This window comes from Palaemon carinicauda, chromosome 1, assembly GCF_036898095.1.
Source record: "Palaemon carinicauda isolate YSFRI2023 chromosome 1, ASM3689809v2, whole genome shotgun sequence".
In the NCBI taxonomy this organism is placed as follows: domain Eukaryota; kingdom Metazoa; phylum Arthropoda; class Malacostraca; order Decapoda; family Palaemonidae; genus Palaemon; species Palaemon carinicauda.
Window position 1 is genome coordinate 298,646,770 of NC_090725.1, and position 12,953 is coordinate 298,659,722.

Below are 12,953 nucleotides of genomic sequence, written 5' to 3' on the forward strand. Positions count from 1 at the left end.
AATGACTAGGCCAGTAGTCGGACTTACCACTCTCCAAAGGGTGAGTCATCCACATAAATAACGTAAGGTTTGTTAGTGTGGGAACAAATGACAAATTCGGAGATAATTTGTATTTTTCCCTACCTAATACAAACCTGGAGTTATTTATATAAATTGTCCTGCCATCACCTGTCCCCCTATAAGTCCTGCCTGCAATAAAAAAGTGATGTGGTTCACTAGCTGGGTACCCTCCAATCACCCCCTACCTACCCGCAACAAGTGTTTATGTAAGTTTGCCACCTTGCATTAAATGTCTAACGGCTACCTTCCAGCTTCTCCGAAAGAATATCCACATAAATAACTCCAGTTTTGCGTTTGCATTAGTTAGGGAAAAATAGAAATTATCTACGAATTTGTCATATTTTCTTTTTAAAGATTTAAGTGGCTTTACAATTGTAGTTTTGGAATGTATGTGCTTTTATATAGTTACAAGAAATAATTGTGACTTTCCTTTTCTTTTCAGGTGGTCATATAGATTCCTATCTTTTCACAACCATCATATCCACGCTAAGAAAAAGCTACCTTTAATACATCAAGGTGTGCATGTACAGTATTTCTGTAATAAAGCCAAACAGATTGCGCTTGATGAAAGGACAGCTTCAGCAGACACATTTACTGAGGAGAGTATTGGTGTACCTTCTGTCACTACAAATAACATAGATGAATCAAATAGTGAACTTAAGAGAAGTCGCACAAGTGTATCCAAATTTGCGTATGATTTTGAAGAGACCAATGAAGCTGAAGATGAATCAGTAGACCGAAGAGCCTTAATAGAATTAGAAGTGGAACTACTACGTCAAGATGCAATGCAAGTACCAGACACACTGTCTCCCTCTCAGTGGGAAGAGCTTTTAAGCAAACCATCTCGTTCTTCTCGAAGAAAGTATTTAAGGTTTTTATTTTTGAATCAAAAGAAAAGAGAAAATTTAAAACAGAAGAAGGAATTACAAAAATTAGAAAGAGATAGACAACCAATAGATAGATCAAAAGATCGTATGATAGCGGAAGATGGACATATACAATATGGGTTGTGGTGTAATTCTATGTTTCTCCGTATTCACGACACTACAATGACTCATTTCCATAATGGCCGTGTCATGTCAGCAATGATGCATGGTCAACCTCTGGTTATTGATCTAGGCTTTGATCGTCATATGACTACGAAGGAGCGGCAAAACTGTGCAAGTCAACTCGTGGTTAGTATAATAAAATGTGGTCCACATTTATATTTATGGTATTACAATAATAAACATTACCTCAGGATAATTCATCCAAAATTTAACCTTTTTAAATATTTAACTTAGCCGGTGAATATATATAGCTGCAACTCTGTTGCTCGACAGACAAAAAACTGTAAAAAACTCGCCAGCGATCGCTATACAGGTTGCGGGTGTGCCCATCAGCGCCAACTGTCGGCCAGATACCATACTCAATGTAAACAAAGACTCAATTTCTTCTCTGTCGACGTGTCGACAAGACGTACTTTTACTCGCTGTAGAACCTGGAGTTTTCTCAACATATTTGGTGAAGTACTTCATTTTGGTTTGAGCTTTCGCAGTGCAGGTGTTTTATCTTCATCTTAAATCTTGAACTCGTTTTGGATAGATTTAATTTTTGGTGACAAAGAGAGTATGGACTTTCTTTGACTTTTAAATGGCCGACCCTTCCCTTAGACGGAAGTGTGTTTAGGCTTTTAGTAATTATCTTATCACGTTATAAATTAATTATAGATTTTCCTCTATATATTTTATATCTCACCGCCTTTATTAGGCCTCTTCGATTAACTTTCCATTTATAATAAACATAAAAAATAAATTTTAATGTTTTGTTTATATGCGACCTTTCCTGAGAGTAGGCGGTCCTAACTTGGAAACCGAAGTTAAACAACGTTGAGCCCTTTCAATCGTAAATAGCTTTTAAAGAGCTAATGATTTAAAACTTTTTAAATGAATATTTTTAATAAATATTTTATGAAAGAATTTCTTTGAATAGTCTTCGTACTGTTTTCAAAGATGAACTAACGTTTAGTTTATTTATGCTACGCAGTTTGCGCTCTATCGTTATGATAGAGAGAGAGAGTATCACGGTTTCACTTTGCAGAAAGAGTAAATCGATTCTGACGTTTTGTTCATTCTTCTTTCAAAGCTTAAATGTTTTAAATTCTATTTTAAAGGAACTTTTTAATTGAAAAACCTTTCAGTTTTTTCCTTTGGTCAAATAACATGTTTTTTTGACGAAATGTAATTGGGCTCTTCTCTTAGGTGCGAAATCAAGAGAGAAAGAGAGAGAGAGATAGAGACGGAGGGAGAGAGAGGAGAGAAAACGTTCCGTTCAAGCGGGTTACGTTGTTCTCGAGTTACTCTCGTCCCTAGTCTCTGTACGGGGAGAAAGGATAAAACGTTTTTAGTTTTATTCTCGTCCCCAAGGCAATGTACGGTGAGAGATTGAAAACGTAGTTTTGAATGAACTAGTGTTTCTTCTCTTCCCCAACCACTGATTTTTTTTTTTATCTTAAAAGATGTTTACTGTTTTTTTGCTGGTATTATTGTGCTTGCATTATACGACTGTTTTCGCATTTACTACCTTTTGATGAGGGTAGAATTGCGTGCTTCAGGTAGAAATCAGTAAAAGTTTCGATTTCAGTGAAATAAGTGCAAAACAGAAAATCGTAGTGATAAAGTGATATTGCGCAAAGTGTTACAGTGTTGCGTCCGAGGGTTCGTCTGTTCGTGCCTGTCGTTCACCTAGTCCGGGACCTCTTGCAAGCTCCCAAGCCCAGGGGAGAAGTAATGTCGTACGACTTATGGGTTCGAGAGGCCTTGATCAGCGAACAGACGTTTCCCTCTATGGTATCGGGTGTATCTTACCAAGATCTCCCCTACCATAAGGCGAGAGAGACAATTTTCTCCTCGTCATCCGAAGGCTTTTCGCATAAGAAACCTGAAACAAGGTTTCGAGGCCCTTAAGCGAAAGTCAGTCCTTTCAGGAAAGGTCCAGCGTCCTGGTTGCAGCCATTAGGACAGCTCTGACCCTATGCAGTCATCGGAAACTGCTCGCCGCCTAACAAAAGCGTAACACAGACTCCGAGAGTCTTTTTTGTTGGCAAAGTGTTGCGGTCACAGACGTTACCCTCGTCTCTTACCGCAACCATTTCCGTTGATCCTAAATGGGTTGTACGGCAAGACATGCAGAATAAGCTTGCCTCCCTCATGGAAGACTATTCTGCCGATTAGTCTGTTGAGCCTAGCCGTTTATCTCATCGAGATCCTGGCTTTCAGCCAACCTAACGTTCCTTTGTGCGTCCTGTTGACGTTGGCGTAGCTAAGTCACGTCAGTCAGGTTGTTTAGAACCACACTCGATGCGGTCTCGTGTGGATTTTCAGCCACATTTGGACGTTAGGCCACTTGCTGATGCTCCTGTTGACGTTCAGGGCGTTTGCTAACAATCGGAGTTGACTTGTTTTGACGCTGTGCGTCAACCTCCGCATTCTAGAGTTGTTTTGACTGCTCAGTCTAGGCAGTCAAAGCAGTCTCGAGTGGACGCTGTGCGTCCTCACGCACCTGTTGTTGTTGACAGTTCACAGACTGTCAAGCAGTTACATGACGTTGCGTCCTAGTCTCTCGCACCTGTTGTTGTTGACAGTTCACAGACTGTCAAGCAGTTACATGACGTTGCGTCCTGGTCCGCTACTAATGCACCAGTGCGTGTGGACTCTGCTTGTAAAGCATTGCCACCACGGTAGGTCTCTCCCTTGCTTGAGACTCCGCTATTATCGGACAAGGTTCCTTTAGATGAGGAAGTTGCTGTTCCCCCTCCTACTGATATTCCCTTGAGGACTCTGTCAGACGGAGAGGAACCTAAAGCTGCTTAGCCCTCTATGGACTTTAATTAAATCATGCTGATTTTTAAGGATCTTTGTCCGGATCTTTTTGTAACTGCTGCTCCTCGTTCGCCTAAAAGTCAGAGCTTACACTAGGCCTAGCTACTTCGAAGCCGTTGTTTTATAAGCTAGTGCTCTCTCGCTCTCCTAGAGAGCTTTACGTTTGCTAGGCGACTGGTTTATCACCAGGAGGAGTTTGGGGGATACAGCCTTTGCTTTCCCTTCTTTTAAACTGGCTTATAGAGCGAGAGTCTGATATGACACGAGAGAAGTTCTCGGCTTGGGAGTTCCTGCCTCTGCCCAGATAGACTTCTCAAATCTCGTAGACTCTCCCTGGCGCCTGGCCAGGAGACGCTCCAAGATTTTACAGGTCAACTTCACAGCTGTTTTCGAGCCTTTGAAGTTTTGCTGTACAATTATGTCATGCATAAACAAGGCTTTCAGGGATGGCTCCAATGATCTGACAGCCACGTTCTCTGCAGGGACAAGTCCCTCTGGGATGGCTCCATGATTTGGCAGCCATGTTCACTGCAGGAGTACGTAAGAGGCAAGTGCGCTCAATGTGTTCATTGTCAAGACAAACTTCACGATGAAGTCTACCAGGCTGTCTTGACAGCATTTATGGAAGGCGACTGGATGGTCTCTCTCGACCTTCAGGAGGCATACTTCCACATTCCTATACACCCGGATTCCCAACCGTTTCTGAGGTTTGTTCACAGGAATGTGGGGTACCAGTTTCGAGCTATCGGAGATCAGAGCCTCCCTGTACTTGGACGACTGGCTTCTCAGAGCCTCTTCCAGTCATCGCTGTCTGAAGGATCTCAATTGGACTCTAGATCTGGCCAAGGAATTGGGACTCCTAGTCAATTTGGAAAAGTCACAGCTGGTCCCATCCCAAACTATTCTGTATTTAGGGATGGAGATTCACAGTCAAGTTTTTCGGGCTTTTCCGTCGGCCCCCAGAATAGATCAAGCCCTGCTCTCCATCCAGAAGATGCTGAAGAAAGAACGCTGCTCAGTCAGGCTGTGGATGAGTCTGGTAGGGACGCTATCATCCCTGGAGCAATTTGTCTCGCTAGGAAGGCTACACCTCCGTCCTCTTCAATTCCATCTGGCTTTTCACTGGAAAAAGGACAAGACGCTAGAGGCGATCTCGATCCCGATTTCCGAAAAGATAAAGTCTTGTCTGACTTGGTGGAAGGACAATATCAGCCTACGAGAGGGTCTTCCCCTGGCAGTTCAGATACCCAACCACGTTCTCTTCTCGGACACATCGGACTTGGGCTGGGGCGCGACGCTGGACGGTCGGGAATGCTCAGGTCTGTGGAACTCGAGTCAGAGGAGCATGCATATCAACAGCAAGGAGCTTTTGGCGGTTCATCTGGCCTTGATAAGCTTCGAGAATCTCCTTCGAGGCAAGGTGGTGGAGGTAAACTCGGACAACACCACGGCCTTGGCGTACACTTACAAACAAGGAGGTACCCACTCACTGACTTTGTACGAGGTCGCAAGGGACCTGCTCATCTTGTCAAAAGATCGAGGCATCTCCCTAGTAACGAGGTTCATCCAGGGCGACTTGAACGTCCTAGCAGATTGTCTCAGTCGGAAAGGTCAAGTAATTCCAATCGAATGGACCCTCCACAAGGATGTGTGCAAGAGACTTTGGTCGACTTGGGGTCAACCCACCATAGATCTCTTTGCAACCTCGCTGACCAAGAGGCTTCCAATCTATTGCTCTCCAGTCCCGGACCCAGCAGCAATACATATAGATGCCTTCCTCCTAGATTGGTCACATCTGGATCTTTACGCATTCCCACCATTCAAGATTGTCAACAAGGTACTGCAGAAGTTCGCCTCTCACGAAGGGACAAGGTTGACGTTAGTTGCTCCCCTCTGGCCCGCGAGAGAATGGTTCACCGAGGTACTTCGATGGTTAGTAGACGTTCCCAGAAGTCTTCCTCTAAGAGTAGACCTTCTACGTCAGCCACACGTAAAGAAGGTACACCAAAGCCTCCACGCTCTTCGTCTGACTGCCTTCAGACTATCGAAAGACTCTCGAGAGCTAGAGGCTTTTCGAAGGAGGCAGCCAGTGCGATTGCTAGAGCAAGGAGAGCTTTTACCATTAGAGTCTACCAATCGAAGTGGGAAGTCTTCCGAGACTGGTGCAAGTCAGTTTCTGTATCCTCGACCAGTACCTCTATAGCCCAAATAGCTGATTTTCTCTTATACCTGAGAAAAGGACGATCCCTTTCAGCTCCCACTATCAAGGGCTACAGAAGCATGTTGGCATCGGTCTTCCGGCATAGAGGCTTAGATCTTTCCAACAATAAAGATCTGCAAGACCTCCTTAAGTCTTTCGAGACCACTAAGGAGCGTCGTTTGGCTACTCCTGGGTGGAATTTAGACGTGGTCCTAAGATTCCTCATGTCAGACAGGTTTGAGCCTTTACAGTCAGCCTCCCTGAAAGATCTCACTCTTAAGACTCTTTTCCTGGTATGCTTAGCCTCAGCTAAAAGAGTCAGTGAGATTCATGCCTTCAGCAAGAACATCGGATTTTCGTCAGAAAAGGCCACTTGTTCTCTGCAACTTGGTTTTCTAGCCAAAAATGAGCTACCTTCTCGTCCTTGGCCTAAATCTTTCGATATTCCCAGCTTATCGGAGATCGTAGGCAATGAACTAGAAAGAGTCTTATGCCCTGTTAGAGCTCTTAAGTTCTACTTAGCTCGTACTAAACCTTTACGAGGCCAATCTGAAGCGTTATGGTGTTTGGTTAAGAAACCATCCTTGCCTATGTCAAAGAATGCTTTGTCATGTTTTATCAGATTGTTAATACGAGAAGCTCATTCACACTTGAGTGAGGAAGACCGATCTTTGCTTAAGGTTAAGACGCACGAGGTTAGAGCTGTAACAACTTCCGTGGCCTTTAAGCAAAATAGATCTCTGCAAAGTATCATGGACGCAACCTATTGGAGAAGCAAGTCAGTGTTCGCGTCATGTTACTTAAAAGGTGTCCAGTCTCTTTATGAGAACTGCTACACACTGGGACCATTCGTAGCAGCGAGTGCAGTAGTGGGTGAGGGCTCAACCACTACAATTCCCTAATTCCATATCCTTTTAATCTGTCTCTTGAAATGTTTTAATGTTTTTATGGGTTGTCCGGAAGGCTAAGAAGCCTTTCGCATCCTGGTTGATTTGGCGGGTGGTCAAAGTCATTTCTTGAGAGCGCCCAGATTAGGGGTTTGATGAGGTCCTGTTGTATGGGTTGCAGCCCTTGATACTTCAGCTCCTAGGGGTCTGTCAGCATCCTAAGAGGATCGCGAGGCTCTGTAAGGAAGACGTACTTATAAGGCAGAGTAATCGTCTAAGTCGACTTCCTTACCAGGTACCTATTTATTTTGTTTTTGTTATTTTGATAACTTCTAAAATGAAATAAAAACTCTTAGCTCATAAGATGTAAACATATTTAACTGGTCTCTACCCACCACCCTGGGTGTGAATCAGCTATATATATTCACCGGCTAAGTTAAATATTTAAAAATGATATTTTAATTATAAAATAAATTTTTGAATATACTTAACCGGTGAATATATAAATTAAACGACCCTCCCTTCCTCCCCAATAGAGACGCAGTGGGATGAGAAGAAATTGAGTCTTTGTTTACATTGAGTATGGTATCTGGCCGACAGTTGGCGCTGATGGGCACACCCGCAACCTGTATAGCGATCGCTGGCGAGTTTTTTACAGTTGTTTGTCTGTCGAGCAACAGAGTTGCAGCTATATATATTCACCGGGTAAGTATATTCAAAAATTTATTTTATAATTAAAATATCATTTTTTGGCAACCCTGCTACCTCTGATTCTGTTCTCCAGGTGGCAGCATTGCTGGCTGAATCAGCTGGCCACCTCATATGAACTTCAGTTGTAACTGAGCGCTCGTGTTGTAAACATCATGAACGCTCTGATAAATTTCCAACCTTTTATTTTACCTCAAAAAGCTTGTATTCTGTTGTTTTTTTTAATAATCATTTGCCATATTTAGTGTTGGGTAATTCTTCAATGTGAATTTTCATTCATTTTGGTGATTTTCAGGCAACCCTTTTTTTTTTTTTTTTTTTTTTTTTTTTTTTTCATCCCTAATAATCCAGTAAGAAATGATCTTTCTTGTGATATCAGAATGAGTGAATGAGTTGCAGGGAGTAGGACCCTCATGGCAGTTTTACTGGTTTTAGGGATAAGGTAGGTGATTTGACTATCCTTTGTGATTTTTGTAAGTCTTTGTCGATAGTAAAATGGCTGGTAATGTGAAAACACCAGTAGACTGTGCAGCATATGAGAGCTCAAAAGGCAAAGAGGAGGTAATATGTCAGGTCTCAAGCGAGTAACGATTTCCTTGATTTGTATACTATGGGTTTTGGTTCTTCTTCCTTAGGGGCAAGTTATTCCAATCTCGAGGTGTTTGTTTTCCCTACCCTTTTGCAACTGGCTCATACGCCTGTAGGGCTTACAGAATTTGTATATCCTTTGCAGGTTTGTTTGTCTTGAAGTGGTTGGGTTGATGGATGTGGGCTTGCCGCTAGGCCAGAGTCAGGTGGGCGTCAGGGTTCAGCTAGAAGCATTAAGGGTGGACTACTTCATTGGTCGAACGATGACAAATGACGCCTCGATTTTTGGTCCAGGAGCTCTGTCCTGTTGATCCCTTGATTAAGAACCAGGATGTCAAGTTTTGAAAGTTTTGAGAAGATGGTCTTCGGTTTTCTTTCTCTGACACTGTTCTAGGTTTTGATAAAGCCTCTTCCTAGATACAACATAAAGGGTGTCTTCCTGGAGGAGCCTCTCCAGTTGCATGAAGCTTTGTGCTTTTCCTTTTCTCAGTTTGTGAGAGTACATGTAATGTTGTGACTAGCGTCTCCTAAATACAGTAATTTGGGGAGGGGAAGAGGAAGTCTTTTTCTCTCCTCTTACTCTGAAGGGGCATTTACCAAGTAGCAGGTGAACCCTCTCCCCCCCCCATTCGAGCCTTCCAAAACCTATTCCAGAGTTTGACCGGCTGTTAGGTAGCCTTTGCTTTCCCTCTAGAGGGAAGCGTGCCTTAGTTTTGGTGTACTGTCTATATGTTGTCATCCTAGGCCCTTCATTGTGGGTGTGTCATTATTGTGTGCATTTATGGTGAGCTCCTATGCTCGCGAAAGCTATGCTACAGCGCGCTAATTTTGTAGGTGTGAGAGCACTCCATCATAGTCTGTGGAGGTGAACCTGAAGGATCGCAAGTGCTCTTTAGCATGCTAGTACGAATAGTGAGTGATATAGATGTCTGCCTATTTAGAAGATTTTGCAGCTATGGAATCTCTTTAGTGCCTTCTGGAGACTCAATTGTTTGATATGTGACTCATAGGGGGCCCACTTTATGTTCATTAAAGATTCTGGTATGGGATCTCCTGACACCCATGTATTTAAGAAGCTCTCTTCCTCAAATTTGATGGTGGCTGCTCATTAGAGCATTCATGCTTCTAACATGCAGGTTTTCCTCATCTCCTTAAGGCTTCAACAGAATGTTTCCTTTCTTGTTTTCTGTCAGAGGGACAGGGGACCTGGTTGTCAGTTTCAACTTTTGACAAGTCCTTGTTTGATTTGTTAGTTCGGAATTTTAAAGGAGTCGGGAGTCGTCTCCTTGCTCGGACTTTGAAGCTGGCTCCTCCTTCCCCAGGGTTGTATTCTCACTTGATGGTGATCCTGAAGGCCTCAGGTACTTGCCATCTAATTTTTATCCTCTCGGTCTCATTCTGGTTTATGGGGAATTCTAGTTCAAAATGGAGACTGTCCAGTCAATCTTGTTGTCTTCCAGACAGGGGGACTGCATGGACTCCATCGACCTGGAGGTGTTTTTCTTCAGGTCCCCTTACTTTATGAAACCAAAGACTCTCCTGTGACCCGTCTCGGCTTCTGGGATCTTACAGTTTTAGGCCCTTGTTATGGCCTCTCCACACCACTTGGGTGCTGGCTGTGGTCTTGGCCATTCTTATTCAGTCAGGAGTCCAAAGTCTCAGTTTTTTAAACATTTGGCAGATCCAGTCATCTTCTCTGGAGGAGTTTCTTCATTAGGATTTGGCATTTGCAGAAAGGCAGCCTGTCATTCCGTAGAGGAGTCTCTTTAGTCTTTTGTCATCGCTTTTTCTTTTCTGTCACGCTGAGCACCATTAGTAAACGTATAACTTCATGGTCTTCCCTAGTCATTGGGGAAGGGAAGAGTGATTAGTCATACCCCGGTAAGAGGGTATACCCTAAGAGGTAGTAAGGAAAGGGGGAGGGGGTGGGAATTGTTGCATCTGTGTGTGCGTGTATGTGGATATCTATCTAAATATTTAGCTGTCATTTTTTATGGTTCCGTACACTAGTTACCTGTTTAAAAGTCCTGGTCTGCTTTCCTATAGTATTTCGTAGTCTGTTTTTCATCTAATGTTCATGTAACACTTTTTGTAATTTAGGTTAATAAATATAATAATAACTTCTTATACTGTATATTTCATCACATTAGACCACCCTGCTGCCTTTAAAAGCTAAGACTTTGTGAAGCACTATAAACCTAATGTACTTACTGTAAATCTTTATAAATTGCAGTAAAAAGCAACATGTGAGTGTAAACATAACCTTCCGCATTTGATTGGTACTGAGCTGTAGAATGGAATACATTCATTTATAGTTTGGTTTTGAAGAATTAGTTCTATACATTGAATCAGAGGTAGATATCTGGATATTTACATTAAGTAACACAAATTCACTATCTAGAGGTCTTCATTTTTAGTTATTCAAAGGTAGCCTTGAAAGTTTCAGCTATGAAGTTCTATTTGATGGAGGAGTGTGAAATTTTGAATTATTGTCAAGGTTTTTTGTGCCTTAATATAAGTAGGTAATATATTTAATTGGAATTTTTCCAGGATTCATTTGCCTTCAACCGATATCATCCTGATCCATTTTATCTTCACTTTTGCAATGCTGAGAAAAGTGCAGATACTGTGAAGAGACTACATCGTTACATTCCAACAATGTATGATGTAAGTATAGCTATTGTATTTTCAAGTTAATGGTTTGTGGTTTCTAATTACATTGATCGTGGAATCTGGAGAAGAATAAGGAAAGTAACATATGTTCCGATACAAATAAAAATCAGTTCTTTACATAGGAGAGATAACAGTGAAACTAGAAGACACAGCAGTTAAAACTTTTATAACAAGGTGTAAACAAGTGGCCAGTAATTATCTGGCGGGGTGCAGGGAAGCCCCTCCCCTCTGCTTATTCACTGAGTAGTCACTTTGATAACAGCTATCAGTGAGAGCCTATGTTCTTCCACTGGCTGGAGATTTTGGCTGTTGTCTGCTTTCCAGCTAATTTTCTTCTGTACTCTAGGACATTTGGTAACAGCATCTTGGGACACTGTCCTTGAGTCTAAGACATTCTTAGTGATAGCATGTCTCCCATGATTCGAACGGATGGCCAGAGGTGAACAAAGGACTCATCTATGCCACCCTTGAGTCAGACTTCTCCGAAGTCAGAAGCAAACGGTAAAACGGTGTTGAGAGGAACAAGCTTCTTTCAGGAGTGCTGTATCTTTCTTTGGATACATGCTGTCGCGAGCAATATGTCTCCTAGTGAGCTCTGTTGAATCAGGGCTCCCCTACTGGATATGGAATGCTGATCACCAGACTTAGTCTGCAATCAGCTTGCTTTATAGCAACTTGAATATGCTTAACAAGTGAGCATGTTCACCCCTATTGAAAAGACAAGGCTTCATGCTAGCATGTCTCATCACGCACAGTAGGCTATGCGCTCAAGGTGAATGCAGGACTAAGTGTACTCTATCACCTGAGTGCTCACTCTCACCTGAGCATTCTAGGTCGTTAGAGTATGTGTATGTCTTTTTTCAAGTGCGCTGGCATGGTCGCACACACACCTGAATGTGGCGCTTGGGTGATTAAACTTATTAGATCCCAGGCGTGCGCTCAGCCTATTTAGGGTTTAGACTAGGTGGGTTACAACCCTTCACTATTGCATGCCTCACTCTTAAGCAACTCATAAGATCCAAGACTTGTCCCTACAGCGAGTACGTCCAAGATTGAGCGCAAGTTTTTCCTGTCTTTAAGAAGAGACTTTATGCTTATGTGAGCTAAAACACACCCTGACGCATGCACTTTCCTCCCCACAGGCATAATTGTGACTAGCAGGTCTATTTAGTTGACCTCCCCAACTACCAGAGTCATGACTGTCGACATCCAGTTACTTCTTCAGGTGCTCATCGGCCTTGATCCCATTGTGGATCGAGATCACCCAGAGTAGTTTCTTTCACTGACAATTATCAGTTGTCCCCGATAGAATTTGGGTCAACCTCATGGTCTCTCTCTTTTCAAAATCATAAAGATCTCAGTTGGGAATGTATTCAATCATTTCAGAAAAACACATTCCATTCTGATCCCAAGTGTCTTTACACCTTGGAGGATAGGGGGTGTGGCGGGATGTAAACAAAAACAAACCCCCACACCTTTGATCACTCTTACTTTCAAATATCTCACAATACAAACTTTCCCCTTAATTTACTTCAAACTAAACGATTGCACGAAGGGAAAACAAACAAAACATAACCTTAAAACTATATTAAACGCAACCAAAACAAAACTTCATTAAACAGATTTAACCCAAACAGACAAAAAAATAACAGACTTATATTTAGATAATATAACGGTGTGTGTGGTACACAAAACTCACCAATAATCAGAAAACTTTACAAACCCAACACCAATAGTTCACACATTACCGAAAACACTTACTTCCCACACAGCACCGAAAATACTTAACACTAAAACAAATCACGTAACACTAAACCAGAAACAAATCATATCTACCACCAACATGAGCGAAAATGCTGAAATATTCAATATGTAAGTTTGTGTGGTAACCGTCGTCCACATACGGGTAACTCCTAGTTCACTGCCACAACTTCTTGGCAAGATTATTAGCCTACAGCCAATTTCACAGCGCAATCG

General features: G+C 42.4%; 1 protein-coding gene across 2 annotated transcripts in view; it reads left to right on the forward strand.

The window, feature by feature from the left end:
* Nucleotides 1–12,953, forward strand: part of rswl (roswell) — a 120,196-nt gene that overhangs the window by 45,715 nt on the left and 61,528 nt on the right. For both annotated transcript variants that reach the window (XM_068392739.1, XM_068392746.1), the window contains exons 3-4: nucleotides 503–1,235; nucleotides 10,854–10,970. In XM_068392739.1, the coding sequence (XP_068248840.1) occupies nucleotides 503–1,235; nucleotides 10,854–10,970 (850 nt within the window). The remainder of the gene's footprint in view (nucleotides 1–502; nucleotides 1,236–10,853; nucleotides 10,971–12,953) is intronic.